General features: G+C 37.9%; 1 protein-coding gene across 2 annotated transcripts in view; it reads right to left on the bottom strand.

The window, feature by feature from the left end:
* ZBBX (zinc finger B-box domain containing) overlaps window positions 1-9,933 on the bottom strand; it is a 129,064-nt gene extending 119,131 nt beyond the window's left edge. For both annotated transcript variants that reach the window (XM_062178089.1, XM_062178096.1), the window contains exons 1-3: window positions 9,854-9,933; window positions 7,221-7,334; window positions 4,702-4,792 (exon numbers count right to left, since the gene is read on the bottom strand). In XM_062178089.1, coding sequence (XP_062034073.1) covers window positions 4,702-4,792; window positions 7,221-7,334; window positions 9,854-9,921 — 273 coding nt within the window. In that variant the 5' untranslated portion in view covers window positions 9,922-9,933. The remainder of the gene's footprint in view (window positions 1-4,701; window positions 4,793-7,220; window positions 7,335-9,853) is intronic.
* Window positions 9,934-15,956: the final 6,023 nt, after the last annotated feature.

The raw sequence follows: 15,956 nt of genomic DNA, 5'->3' as shown, positions 1-15,956 counted from the left end.
TTTTTAATTTGAGAGATACAGAAAATGACATACACACAGAGGGCTTCCACCCACCAATTCCCTCCGCGGAATGTCTGCAAGGGCCAGGGCTGGGCTGGAACCAAATCTAAGAGCTGGGAACATAATTCAGTTCTCCCACACGGGTGGCAGACAATCACTTGAATCATCACTGCGCCTCCCAGGGTCTGCACTGTGGGGTCTGGAGTTGGAGTCAGATATTAAACGCAAGTGTTCCAGTGTGGGGTGCAAGCATCTTGAGTTAGGCTAACTGCCTGAACAAAGCAGAAACTTCTCAGTGGTTACAACTGAAAATGTCACCAAGACATTGCCAAACGTCTCCTTGGAAGCAAAATTGTCCCCTTGAGAAACACTGATCTAACTGATACTCAAAACTCTCTTCACTATGCAATGTACTTGACAATATTGACTTCTCCATATGTTCTTTTTTTTTTAAGATTTATTTATTTTACTTGAAAGTCACAGTTAAACCCAGGGAGAAGGAGAGGCGGAGAGAGGGAGAGGGAGAGAGAGAGAGAGAGAGAGAGAGAGAGAGAGAGAGGTCTTCCATCTGCTGCTTCATTCCCCAGATGGCTGCAATGGCCAGAGCTGTGCTTATCCGAAGCCAGGAGCTTCTTCCAATCTCCCACTTGGGTGCAGGGGCCCAAGGACTGGGTCCATCTTCTACTGCTTTCCCAGGCCATAGCAGAGAGCTGGATCGGAAGTGGAGCAGCCAGGTCTCGAACCGATGCCCATATGGGATGCCGGCACTGCAGGAGGTGGCTTTACCTGCTACGCCACAGCGCCGGCCCCTCCATATGTTCTAAAAATGCCCTCCTTTACTTGACCTTCTATAAAATTGTACTGCAGCAAATCTACTCCTGATATACTTTTTCTTTATATATATATATATGTATATATATATGTACATATATATATACATATATACATATATATATATACACAGAAGATCAATTTAGTATATATTAAGTAAAGATTTCAACAGTTTGCACCCACACAGAAACACAAAGTATAAAGTAATGTTTGAGTACTAGTTATACCATTAATTCACATAGTACAATACATTAAAGACAGAGATCCGGCCGGCGCTGTGGCTCAACAGGCTAATCCTCCACCTAGCGGCACTGGCACACTGGGTTCTAGTCCCGGCCGGGGCGCCGGATTCTGTCCTGGTTGCCCCTCTTCCAGGCCAGCTCTCTGCTATGGCCCAGGAGTGCAATGGAGGATGGCCCAAGTGCTTGGTCCCTGCACCCCATGGGAGACCAGGATAAGCACCTGACTCCTGCCTTCGGATCAGTGCAGTGCGCCGGCCATAGCGCACTGGCCGCGGCGGCCATTGGAGGGTGAACCAACGGCAAAGGAAGACCTTTCTCTCTGTCTGTCTCTCTCTCTGTCCACTCTGCCTGTCAAAAAAAAAAAAAAAAAAAAGACAGAGATCCTACATGGGGAGTAAGTGCACAGTGACTCCTGTTGTTGATTTAACAATTGACACTCTTATCTATGACATCAGTAATCACCAGAGGCTCTTGTCATGAGCTGTCAAGGCTGTGGAAGCCTTTTGAGTTCACCCTTCACCAAAGAGTGGGCCAGTTATCTAATAACAAGCCTAAGGGCCTGCATTCAAGTCTCAGTTCTGATGCCAGACCTTCAGCATTTACTTGACGTTGAGTTACTTGATCTGAGGACCCTGAATAACAACAAGTACTCTTAGGACTGACAGAAGCACTTCATGAGGAAAACATAAAAAGGGGAAAAAGGCTAAAACGTTGAGTGGTGTTAAATATTAATGCTCATTTTGCACCTATATTCCATCCACCGGATTTCTTGAGCTTCCATTCTTCAGAACTTTCTTCTCTTTACAAATTCTTAGGGAGCTCATTTATCCTCTCAGTTTCCTATCACATGAGGATTCAAGCAAAACTCTAAATGTACATCCCAAATAATTCTAACTCCTTTCCTTATGCTATCTCCTAGCCAGCCCAGCGTGAAACAGGAAGTATGCTTGACTTCCTGTTCTCCTTTCTCACTACTGTTTGGTTCCTTACTTCCCTTTATATTTCTTCTGCCATCATTCTAATTCAGAATTCTTTCATTTGACCTCCAGATTATTTTAACTCTTTCTAATAATCTTTCTGCCTCTATACCAGTGGTCTGCAAAAAATAGCATGCCTGCCCAAAGGAGCTCATAAAAAGGAGAGTAAAAATAAAACATTTACTTATATTTCTGTTTATCACATTTTAATTTCCATATTTTGTTTTATAATGCAGATAATATATATTTTAGTAACTTAGTATATATAAATTCTACATATGAATGCACTTTGGTGGAGACAGAAGTGTTTATCCCAATTAGATATTATGCAGTGTATACATGTATAAAAACATTGCATGGTACCCCATACATATGTGAAATTTTTACGTGTAAGTTAAGAATAAAAGAAAAAAAAATAAGTATACAAAAACAAACAGTAGTACATATATAGGAAGTCTATACTCAAAATATATTCTTTTCTAGTGTGTCTCACGTTCAAAACAGTTTAGAGACCATTTGCTCCATACTTTAACAGCTCCAAATTCACTGGATGTTTGAACGAGATCACTCATCATGAATTACTACCTTTGCTTAACACTCTTTTGCTCAAAGACTGTCAGGGAATTTCATTAAACAAATGAAACACATCAACACTACGCAGGTTAATATTCACATCCTTCTATCCTCCCGCCCAATCTTTCTTTTGAGACCCATTTCTACAGCTCCACAACCCTCTATATTCTCAACCTTCACTTATTTATAAGATTTGTAGGGATTTGGATTCCGATTTATTCACTATTTTTCTCTTCAATATACCCAGTAGAATCTCAAATATTCATAGGACTAAACTATTATTTCTCAAGCAGATTGTGCATATGCTAAATGATTGTAGCAAAAAATTACATACTGAACTTTACCATAAATATTATTTTTATGCACCTCATCTTTAATTTAAATTAGGAACTCCTTGAGAACAGAAATAACTTATTTGGTGCCAGTCCTATGGCATAGTGGGTAAAGCTGCCACCTGCAGTGCTGGCACCCCACATGGGTTCAAGTCTGGCTCCCCACTTCTAATCGGGCTCTCTGATATGGCCTGAGAAAGCAGTAGAAGACAGCCCAAGTCTTTGGGACCCTGCACCCGTATGGGAAATCTAGAAGAAGCTCCTGGCTCCTGGCTTTGGATAGGCCTAGCTCCAGCCATTGCAGCCATTTGGGAGTGTACCAGTGAATGGAAGACTCCTCTCTCTCTCTCTCTGCCTCTGCCTCTTTGTAACTCTTTTTTTTTTTTTTTAATTTTTTTTATTTGGCAGGTAGAGATGTAGATATAGAGATAGAGATATAGAGAGAGAAACAGAGAGAAAGGTCTTCCTTCCGTTGGTTCACCCCTCAAATGGCTGCCACGGCCAGCGCTGTGCCGATCCGAAGCCAGGAGCCAGGTGCCTCCTCCTGGTTTCCCATGCGGGTGCAGGAGCCCAAGCACTTGGGCCATCCTCCACTGCCTTCCTGGGCCACAGCAGAGAGCTAGACAGGAAGAAGAGCAGCCAGGACTAGAACCCGGTGCCCACATGGGATGCCGGCGCCATAGGCGGAGGATTAACCAAGTGAGCCATGGCGCAGGCCCCAATTCTGTCTTTCAAATAAATAAATAAATCTTAAGAAAAACTCATTACAAGAGAAAGAAAGCATTTAATAAACTTATTAAGTTAATAATTACAAAGTTAATAACCATGAATAGTCAGCATTTTTAATATATTTACAATAATATCTAAAACACAGAACACTACATTGGCAAGATAATGAAAAATGAAAAGTGGATTATAAAACTTTTACCCTAAAAATTAACCTATCTGACTAAGGGAATGACACCACACAGCAAAATGCTTTTGCAATGCCAAAAAGTTTAGAAGTAATGAGTAAGACATCTGTGGACACCAACTGATTCAATGAAAATTTAATGATAGGTATATAAAAAATAAAAAGCCATGTAAGTTAAAATTTACAAAATCATGGATCTTATACTATAGAATCCAGAAGCAAAATAGTTTCTTTTTTGCAAAAACTTTTACTTGGTTTTAATTTTAAATAAATATAAGGTTAATTTATATGTTTAATAAAAGGTAAGATAAAGTAAATATATAGCTGGGAAACTGTAACAAACATTTTTTCCAGAAATACACTGAAAGCAGATTCTCACACATGGAACAAACTGTATATTCATGAGCATTATTCCAAAGAATATAAAACCAATAAACATGATATAATATATAAAGGTAGAAATAAAGTATATCACTTGTCATATCAAATAACATTAGCTTTCACTTTAATATAGAATTATATAAATCTATTTCAATACTTTAAACCAGAACTGAGCTGCATGGATAAAGGTCATTTGAAATTTGGAAAAAATGAGAATACAGAAATTCACCTCAAGGCAAATTTTTTAAAATGAACTTTAGATGAAAAACAAAAATATGAATAATGAAGGCTGTGTATTTACCTATAAAAATGAATCAAATATTGACTATTATGCAAAGTTATTAAGATAAGAATAGTGAATTCCTGAGTATGGAGGGAATCCAAGATCTGAAAACATAATTTATATCTTCTTGCTTAGCAAATTGCCCGAGAATCAAATCATATCTTGTTACCTTAATAGAATTTCCTTTATTTTGCAGCATCATGTGTGATTGATTACTCAATTTGCCCACTTTTCCAGACTTCCAGTGATATCCACTTGACCTTCAATATATATAAATAACACAAAATGTAATCACTAAAAACATTTCTCCTTTTAATGAAAACAAATATATTTTCCCTGTTTCAAGAAATGGAAATTCAGTTGCTAACATGCAACAAAACACCACAAAATGAAAATGAAATATCAATAATGCTCCAATATCCTCAGTAATTTGAAAATATAGCTCTACTATATTTGTGACTATTGTTGAGAAATGAATAAAAGTAAAATGTCCAAACACAGATGAAGAATCCCATCTATTTTTTGACATTTACAATGACTAAAGATAGCTTTATTGATTTATAGGAACCTTTACTGGTTGTCATGCAACTTTGAAAGCTACGAATTCATAAAACATCAAGAGGAAAATGAAGCAAAGCAACACCCAAATATACTCAGCAGATCTCCTAAGTGATGAATTTCTTCCTAAGACTTCAAATGAGCGGCCAAGTTGAAAGATGACCAAAATTGAAAATAAATAAATAAATAAACCTTGAGTTTTTGAATTTTACCGCTTTCAAAGCACTTCTGTTTGAAGTCACCAGGACCCAGAATCCAATTCCCATTTCAAAATCAATGAGACAACAACTTGCCCAATGTCACACCGACAATAAATAATACAGCCAGGATGAAAACACTGGACTTCTGCCCTCCTGACCAGTGAGTGGCAGGTTCTAATTCTGGCTATGACATTTACTGTCTGTCTGACCTTAGAGAACAGTGTAACTATGCTGAAAACTCGGTCAAACTTCAGGATGTTTAAAAAACTCCTAGAAAAGTTTCTGCCACTAAGGAAAACTCAGGAAGCTGATTCCAGAAATTTGATTACCAGATGAATACCACCATTCATTGAGGAGTACAAATTAAGTAAAAATTAGTAGAGGGAAAAGAAATGGCCACTGGATCATTAAGTGAGAAGCAGCGAAACACACAAAAATAACTTCCAGGGACAGCATTGTGGCATGTGGGGTTACACCGCCACCTGCAAAGCTATAATCCAATATTGGCATCAGTTTGGGTCCCAGCTGCTCTACTTCTGAACCCACTCCCTGCCTGGGAAAGCAGTGGAAGGTGGCCCAAGTGCTTGGGCTCTTGCACCCATGTGGGAGACAATCTCATTTGTAAAAACAGGGCACACACACTCTTAAAGCATACACACATTCATACACAGGTGTTTACATACATCTATTGTATACACATATAAAGATAATATGTTTACAGCAACAAATTTAATCAGTCAGTCTAGAGCTAAGAGATGATTTTTATAACTGTCAGTTCAATTTGACTTTTATCATATGTATTATCTTAATAATAAAGCAAGTCTCAGTAAATTTCATACAAGATATGTGAACATAATATTTGATTTATCATTAATAAAACTTTAAAAACTGGCATTTGCTAAAAACACTCCAAATATGCTTGAGGTTTTTAGTGCTTCTAATATGCATACATGTAAACTGTTGCCCCCCAAAAATCTTTAATAAATATAAATGGTTCTAAAGATAAACTCGTTTCCTTTTTTAAAAATATTTGTTTAGTTGGGAGGCAGAAAGAGAGAGCAAAACAGAGAAATTTCTATACTGCTGGTTCACCACCCAAATGTCCACAACAGCTAACCCAGCTGAAGCTGGGAGCAAGGAACTCAATTCAGGTCTCCCACTGGTGGTAGGGACCCACCACCTGCTGCTTCCCAGAGTGTACATTAGCAGGAAACTGGGGTCCAGGGCAGATCTGGGACTGGAACACAGGCTTTCCAATATGTGATGTGAGTGCAATAAGACCACTATGCTCACCACCACAAACCAGTTTTTATTTGCTGTGGATGGCAATCCTCTAAGAGCAAAGGGCACAGTATGTCTTGTTGTCCTAAACTTCCAAAGCATAAATTGCTCAGAATCTTAATGTAAAAAGGCAAGTAAGAAAGAATAGGAGTAGGTGCTGTGGCGTAGCAGGTAAAGCCGCCACCTTCATGTGGGCACTGGTTCTAATCCTGGCTACTCCACTTCCAATCTAGTTCCCTGCTATGGCTTGGGGAAGCAATGGAAGATGGCCCAAGTGCTTCAGCCCCTACACTCATGTGGGAGACCCAGAAGAAGCTCCTAGTTCCTGGCTTCGGATAGGCAGAGCTCTGGCCATTGTAGCTAATTGGGGAGTGAACCAGAGGATGGAAGACCTCTCTCTCTCTACCTCTGCCTCTCTGTAACTCTGACTTTCAAATAAATAAATAAATCTTTTTAAAAAAGGATAAGACCAAATAAATTCAGAAGACAAAAAAACAATTATAACTTGAAAAAACAATAGGCCTCATGAGAGTGGCATAGTCAGAAATTATCCATCCACTAAACACATTTATTGGAATGACAAAACAGGCTGTTTTTTTTTTCTTTCAATCAGTTTATTCTTCTAAAATTCATTAAAAATTTCACCCACCCTATTTCTTCCTTTTCTTTGCTCCTTGCAGATCGGAATTTTTGTAGTTTCTTTTCCATCTCTTCATTTTCCTTTTCTAACCGCACCTTCTCCATTCGCAATTCTTGAGCATTTCTGAAGATTTAAATATGGAACGTTCACTTGGATTAAACAAAAACAAAAAAAGAACCAGAGGCAGAGTAATTTCATATAGTCTTTCACTTTCAAATTAAAATATTAATAATAAATAAATGATGAAATATTTCAATGACTTCCTTTGTACTTCTTGAAGTATGGTTCCTAAAGTTCATATGTGCCTTCTGTTAATATTCACCTAAAGCAAGGTATCTCTTCAGTCTTAGACTTTTGCTTACCTTATTATACTGATGAAGGTTTAAAATAATAATTCACTATATACATGAGCCACGTCTTTACATATACACAAACATACACGGCACAAAATAGAAAAACTAAAGGAAAAACTATTATCTAGTTTTCTCAACAGCTTCCCTCTAATTTGTTCAAGCAGTATGAAGAACAGCATTCAAAACATTTTTTTAGGGGCCGGCACTCTGGAGTAGTGGGTTAAGCCACTGCCTGCAGTGACAGTATCCCATACGGGCGCCGGTTCAAATCCCGGCTGCTCCACTTCCGATCCAGCTCTCTGGTATGGCTTGGGAAAGCAGTGGAAGATGGCCCAAGTCCTTGGCTTCTGCGCCCACATGGGAGACCTGGAAGAAGCTCCTGGCTCCTGGCTTCAGATAGGCACAGCTTCGGACATTGTGGCCAATTAGGGAGTGAATCAGCAGATAGAAGACTATGTCTCTCTCTCTCTCTCTCTCTCTCTCTCTCTCTCTCCGTGTGTGTGTGTGTAACTGTTTCAAATAAATCTTTTTAAAAACACTTTTTCTATATTGGCAAAATATACATTTTTATGGAACTGATCATCGTAGGGCCCTCAAATCAATCTCTACCTTTATGGCACGTATGTATAATGAGAAAGGAAAACAGAGCCTATTTGAATCTGATTAGAAGAAAGACCCTGTTAAGGTTCTGGTGTAGGTCATTCTTGTGCAAGATTTTGATATTAAATTTGAAGTCCATCAACCTTTTGACACAAGCTACTCTCCATTTTCTAATTCTCTCTTATTAGCAGCATTAGTTACTTGACATTTTCAAAGAGCAAAGACAATCTAATCCTTTAGATTTTATTATCTATCATGAGCTTAAATATTTATTGATCATTTTTACATTAATATTTTACTATAATCAAATAGCATAGGCACCCAGGCATGCTATGGATGAGAAACCAAGCTAAAGAATAATGGAGATAGAAAAAGAAACTAATTTATAGATGTGGCGATCTGTCACCAAAGAGTAAGGTGGGCCAAGGGTGTATCCCCATGTAGATACAACCCAAGGAAATATCCAGAAAGGGACAGGAAGCAAAGGCTGCTAGTGGGTTCAGCAAAGCTGGACTAAGTACAGAGGGAGTCATTGCTTTCATTGTATCTACTGTACATGGAGTAATTCAGCTCTTACTGCCAATGACCACTATGATGGTGACAAGATACGAGACACAACAGGGGAATAAACACGAGTAGAAAGGTGACTGAGATTTAGTGTGCTGGTCCTCTCAACGAAGAAACACAAAGGCTACCTGAACATGCAGAAAGGGCCCATGCTCCGGCACTGGGACAGGAAGACAGTTGCTACAGAAACGGATGTCTGAGATCTAAAGATAAAAGAACTTAGCCAAAGGGATCTCCTCTCTGCACTAAAAATAGATTTCCTAATGATGATAATGCCATGTACTGGCATAAGATTTTCCAGTTCACACAATGCTTTTACACTCCATGTCTCAAAGATGAATAGAACATTAGGAAGGCTCTGAAGACATGGAGAAACCATGGGTGTGTTGATTTGAAGCAGGAGACTCGGAAAGTAATATTAAAAACTGACAGTCTGTCCCCCAACTTGTGCTGGCTGGCCTTTGGTGAGATTTTAGAGGAATAACAGTAGGATTGTCAGTGACTCTAGATGCTCTCAAAGGGAAAGTTGTTTGACTCCTGCAATAACATGGAATTCCAGGATACCTTGAATTGCTTGGCTCCAGCTAAATGCATGTACCAGTCCATCAGGCACAGAAAGCAACCTTCTCAGGAAAGGTGTATTCTGCATAATGTCCTTTAACTCTGCAGCAGGCTAGGATATGTAGTGCTTTGTATTCCATGTTTAAGTTTCCCTCACCCTAGCCGTCTCTCTAATTTCAATTTCTGTCTAAATTTTGGGGTGATTCTTTTTTACCTTTGAATAAGGGTCACAAGATATTTTTAACTTTCTCTTATATTGCTCTCATAGAATCTGAACCCACCATTTAATTCTTGTGGAATAAATAAATTTATTTTCAATAAATACAATAAATACATTTATTTTCAATTTTGTAACTGTCATAGATTCATAAAAATTAAGTTTCTTACAGAAACACACAGCAATGTGATTAAATGGAGATAAAATTCACAGCATTTGAGTTTAACTCTGAACAATGTCAGAAGAGTTTAAATTATAATATATATAAACTTTTGTAACTAGTTCTATTTAAGAAATATATATGTAATATATATATACACACACACATATATATATATACTCACTTATATTTCAGTTTTATAGAATTCCCAGGTTTTCCCCATGGAAGAACTACAAAATCTTTGGTATTCATAATTTTTGTCTTAATATTGTCCAAAAATTATTCTGATTTGTGAAAACCCTGAAAAAATGACAAAGACAAAAGCATTATGCCAGAGATAAAGCAGTATGTTACAAATGCAAAGTCACACATAATTCAGAAAGTTTCAGAAACAGACATCTTTATGAGGGAAAAGTTGAGTCAAGTCTTAAACAAATCTATCATGTATTATGCTATATATGTTATGTAAATAATTTATACTAAAAGAACTTAAACGTAACATATTTGATGGAACTGAAATTTCACCAAAATTTACATATGCATTTCAAAAACAGCTATGCACAGATTACAAAAATTTTTGCACCAAAATAGAATTATCCTTTAATTCAATTTTTCCATGAATTTTTAAAGTCCTCTGCATAACAAAAGAATGAAAAAAATTCAAATCAAAGTAAAATGTATTTATTAAGACAAACTAAAGTATGTATTTTGGCTCTTTATGATTAAGATTAGAAAAGTATATGTAGTCATGTACCAAAAACATTTTGCTCAACAATAGACCATATATCATTCTGTGGTCCATAATATCGTCTAGTGATATTGTAGCTGTTTTCATTTGTATAAGACTATAAGTACACTATATGATGTTCACAAAAATGACCAAATTGCCTAAAAACACATTTCTCAGAATGGATTCATCGTTAAGCAATGTACCAGCTTTTGACAGGAATATATAAATGGATAGAGGGGCCGGCACTGCGGTGCAGCTGGCTAAAGCCCTGGCTTGAAGTGCCAGCATCCCATATGGGCACCGGTTCTAGTCCAGGCTGCTCCTCTTCTGATCCAGCTCTCTGCTATGGCCTGGGATAGCAGTGGAAGATGGTCCAAGTCCTTGGGCCCCTGAACCTGCATGGGAGACCTGGAAGAAGCTCGTGGCTCCTGGCTTCATATCGGCACAGCTCCGGCCATTGCGGTCATCTGAGGAGTGAACCAGCAGATGGAAGACCTCTCTCTCTATCTCTACCTCTCTATATAACTCTATCTTTCAAATAAATAAAATAAATCTTAAAAAAATAGATTGACCCACAAAAAAACAATGTCCAAGAATATATACTGTGATATGAAAAGAATCTTTGAGATTTAATTTCAAATTCAAAAAACTATAGAGAAATGTAAAATGAGAATTAAGGTATGTAATAATTTACCTTAAGGCATTCTAATAGTCTCATTTATCACAGAAAACTTTTAATGATGCTCTTTGCCACAGACTAGAATTAGCATATTTTAGAAAGAATTCTTCAGTAAGAAATGAAACAAAAAGGATTCTTTGCTTAACTCTGAGTTAACCAGAAAATTAAATTATTCAGAACAGCCTATTTCCTGGGTATCCCAATTATTTATGGTTCTCTAATCATCTACTTTGTAATACTGAGTTACTGAATCCATATGCATAACTATTAGATTTTTCTATGAATAAAATTTCCAATTCCTAAACCTGTTAAAGAAATATGAACCAGTATCATAGTAGCCATAGTCTTAAATGCCCAAACCATTTGGTCCTGGCAGTTCATATGTGTTTACCATGTGCTCATAACCCCAATAAATATTTATTAAGCTCTGTTACATGCAAGGCACTATTCAGAGGCATGAAGGAGTCAAGACCCAAAGAGATTTGTTTTCTGAGCTCAAACAGCTTAGAGTCAAACAGGGTGTATAAGAACTATATATATATATATATAAACTGATAAACAACATAGAAATTATAAGGCCATAAAATTTATAGATAGAATATAGGAAGTGAGAAAAGGAGAGAATTCAAGCTGGCTAGCATTTAAGTGAAGCTTTGAAGGAAAGCGGGGCCTTATAGGTGACGATATAGATTGAAAGAAAACTCTATACCGTAGGAAAGAACAGTTCTTGAACAGGGGCCTAGTGACTGGTTCAATTTGATTGATGTGCAGAGTGTATAGAGCATAAAAGTAAGCATACGTTTAAATACAGACACTAAGATCCAGAAAGTGGCTTTAAATGCCAAGTTCAAGTATTTTGGATTTATTCTTTAGCTAATGGAAATTTTATTAGAAAAACAGAAGATAAGTCTTAGAAGATAGTCTTAGCTTTGCTGCAAGATTTAAAGAAGGGTGGTACTAAAACTGAAGTAACCAAATGGAAGGTGATTACAACATGTATACACAATGAAAATGAGTAGTTTTTCAATGTTGTTCCTTTGGCTACTAGCTCATAATTTCAATGATACAACAACTGATCAATACATTTTTTAAATGTTTTGTTAAAAATAACCTGTCCAGTCCATCCCACACCCCAAAAACACAGATTCATTTTTTGCATCATCTTTTAAAAATGTTTCAGACTTCAGGTATTCCAGAAATCTACGCTAATTACTCATTCCTGCTGATTTTTTTTAAAAAATATTTTAATTATTTATTTATTTAAAGTCAGAGTTACTGAGAAAGAGAGAGAGAGAGAGCATCTCATCTGATGGTTCACTACCCAAATCACTATAACGACCAAGGCTGGGACAGGCCAAAGCCAAAAGACAGGAGCCGCCTCCAGGTCTCCCACATAGCTGCAGGGACTCAAAGACTTGAGCTATCATCTATTGCTTTTCCGGGCCCCCAGCAGGGAGCTGGATCCAAAGTGGAGCAGCCATGGGGCCAGCGCCATGGCACACTAGGTTAATCTTCCGCCTGTGGCAGCAGCATCCCATATGGGCGCCGGTTCTAGTCCCAGTTGCTCCTCTTCCAGTTCAGCTCTCTTCTGTGGCCTGGGATAGCAGTAGAAGATGGTCCAAGTGCTTGGGCCCCTGCACCTGCATGGGAGACCAGGAAGAAGCACATGGCTCCTGGCTTCGGATCAGCACAGCTCTGGCAATTTGGAGAGTGAACCAACAGAAGGAAGACCTTTCTCTCTGTCTCTGTCTCTCTCTCTCTCACACTGTCTGTAACTCTGCCTGTCAAATAAATGAATAAAAATCTTTAAAAAAAAAAAAAGTGGAGCAGCCAGGACATGAACCAGCACTTATATGGGATGCCAGCATCATAGGTACCAGCCACAACAGTGGCCCCATCGTCATTTAAGCATAAAAATGGTTATGCAGTAGGAACAACTACTTTGTTCACTCAAACACAGCTCCAAAGTATTTGGACTACCTCCAAAATTCAAATATAACTGGGAGAGTTAGGCTCTCACCACGTTGAATGAAATTCTAAAGGAATTTATTCTCAAAATATAATTGCAAAATGGAATTACACAAAATAATTTTGTATTTTAAGGAATATATTGGTTATATCATGGAGCTGGACACATTTATATCTTCAATCCACTTTATTTAGCTGTTACTTTGCAACTTTGCACAGTTACTTTGCAACAAAGTCACAGTGGCAAAAAGACATGGGATCTTCTCTCAGGGAACTCCAAGTCAAGAGGAAACTCACATGAGCAATTACAATATTGTGAGACATTCTGACACACAGATCCTGTCTTTTACGGCTAGAACTAATGTAAATGAGCGCTAACGATACTACAGGAATGAGAAACTAAGACTTGGTTGGCTTTTGCGCTGGGGGAACTGGTGGCATTTTCAAATGAAATTCTCTTCTATCTCTTTAAAATTTCCAGGAGTAATTCTGCTCAATATCATGGATCCTATATTGCTTTCTGATCATAATTAGGAAATCCAACAGCTGGATTCTTAACTTCTTTTGCTAACATCTTCATAAGAAATTCCAAGAGATTATCACCATTAAACTGATAAAAGAATTCCTAAAATTAATCTGTCTAATTAAAATAAGCTAAACTGTCTTAATTTCATTTACACATTAAGATACACTTCAATTTTATGTGTATGTGTATAGGCAAAAAGCTAAATTGATACACAATTATTGATTTTACCTATATAAAGCATAAAAGAAAAGTCTCTAAGTCTCATTAGAATGAAATGCTTCAGATTTATAGCTTTGCTGATAATGTGATTTAACCAATAAATGGTCTTATTCAGAGGGCATTTCACTTCACTGAATGCAATTAGTAAGGCTTCTTCTCAATTAAATGTTTTATCAAGTCACACACATAAGCCAATTTTCTTGTATGAAGCAGAAAAGGAAGATTATAATTGTGATTCATGCTGTTCTGCCTGCTTCCTTAGGTAAAGCCAACAGAGAATTAGTCATCTTTCTTGGGACAGCAAGGATAGAACAATGTCAGCAGCAAAAACCATAAACCACAAAACTTCAGTTACCTATTGAAATCAAGGGAACACAGACACACTCCCTAGTATGGAAACTTCACAGTTCCTTCAGTCACATGTTTGTCTGTTGCTGTGGATGCGTTCTGAGAGGAGGAGCACGGTGGGGGCAAGAGGCACCGAGTCACCACACAGACCCCGGGAGTCGAGTGAAAGCAGGCCAGAGGCAAGCAGCCTGCAGGCTCGTACATTTCAGTTGGTACAGCAGCTTAAATAGTCAAGGCAGTCAATCTGGTCAAGGGGCAGTCTATGCCCCAACCAATCACAGCCTGTTGCCAGGCAGGCTCTGTTGCCATGTGGTTTCTGAAGCCATCCAATCACAGCCTGTTGCCAGGCAGGCTCCATTGTCATCTGGTTTCCAAAGCTATCCAATCATAGCCTGTTGCCAGGCAGTTTCCATTACCAGATGTCCCCTTGGCATGGCCTTCCCATTCCACCACATTTGTCTGTCTGCTTCTTTTGTTTTTTTTTTTTTAAATAATTTAACTGCCAAAAGTTCAGTAATAATTTGGGAAAGTTTCTAGTAGGCGGTATCATTTTTCTAGCCTAACCCTACTTCCCCCCACCTGCAGTCAATATGATCAAATTACCCACCATGGTTTGATCATTCTTCTACACATGGTCCAATTTTGGGAAAGCAACCCAAGCATCAAGTCCTGTTGCCACAGAGTGTAAACAAGGACTTTAGGATGACCTAGAAAGGTAGAAACTCAGAGCACTCAGTAAGAGTTGCCCCAGGCTCCCAGAGAATTTATTATTAACCACTGGCCAAATGAGAGATTTGGGAAACCACTATTTTCACAGTAACTCACTTTTGTAATGGAAAACTTACCTAAGGTTAGTGATTCTTCTAAAGACTCTGATGATCTAGGTCCAAAAGCTTAACCATTTATAAATGAGGGTTTTCCCTTGTTTTAGCACATATTCTAAAAGAGTCGAATCAGCAACTTCATTTGGATGGCTTAACATAGTTTAATCCATTTAGTACCACAGTAACCAGAAATCAGAGATTCAAGCAAGAAATGTTAAATTGATCTAATTTAAAACTAGTTATTTCATTGAAAGAATTTTACTTTTAACATTTCCTCTATTTGATACTATCCCTGTTAAAGATATAAAGTATTTCCAATCTTAAAACATACCTATATAAGGAAAGAACAGATAATAGATAATCTTTAGCAAATGTTGTGCTTGAGGAGCCTACTATTAAGCCAAGGTTATCCAAGCACAGGCCCTAAGACTAAATCAAGTGATGCTGACTTCAAGCTGGATTTACCCTTTAGTCAACCACCAGGGTATCTGCTGTAACACTGCTTCAGGTCACTAAATGCATCCAAGTCACATGTTTTGCTAACCCTCTATATGCAGGCTCTCTTAAGAAAAAACAAGAAATTTTGTCTTTAGACTGAAAGGAGAAATATTCCCTTTTCAAATACTTTGAAATTAAAAATAATAGCTAATATTTTAAATACTGAATTTAAGTGTCCTACATTCATTGGATTTGAGGTCAGAAAATTGTGAAAGTGATGTATGAGCTTCATTTTATTCACATATAAAATGGTAAGGATTCTCCTAATTTTCAAGAGATCGAACAAAAGCTCTCTAATACACGGCCAGTAAATTATAAGAGGCCTCCAGAGAGCCCAGAGTTTAGGGAGGGAGGCCCTTGACAAACACTCACTGGAGAAGGGCAAGAGGAGCACTTCAAGACTGTGCCTTACCCACAGTGTTTGTGCCTCTGTCTCTTTTACATAATGAGCCTGAGGGTCAGAGTTAGTATAAATAAACTGGACTGGTAGTTCGT

The sequence above is a fragment of the Lepus europaeus genome, chromosome 2, assembly GCF_033115175.1.
Source record: "Lepus europaeus isolate LE1 chromosome 2, mLepTim1.pri, whole genome shotgun sequence".
Lineage (NCBI taxonomy): Eukaryota > Metazoa > Chordata > Mammalia > Lagomorpha > Leporidae > Lepus > Lepus europaeus.
Note: the sequence above shows the minus strand (reverse complement) of the source record. Positions and strands in the feature narration are given on the sequence as shown.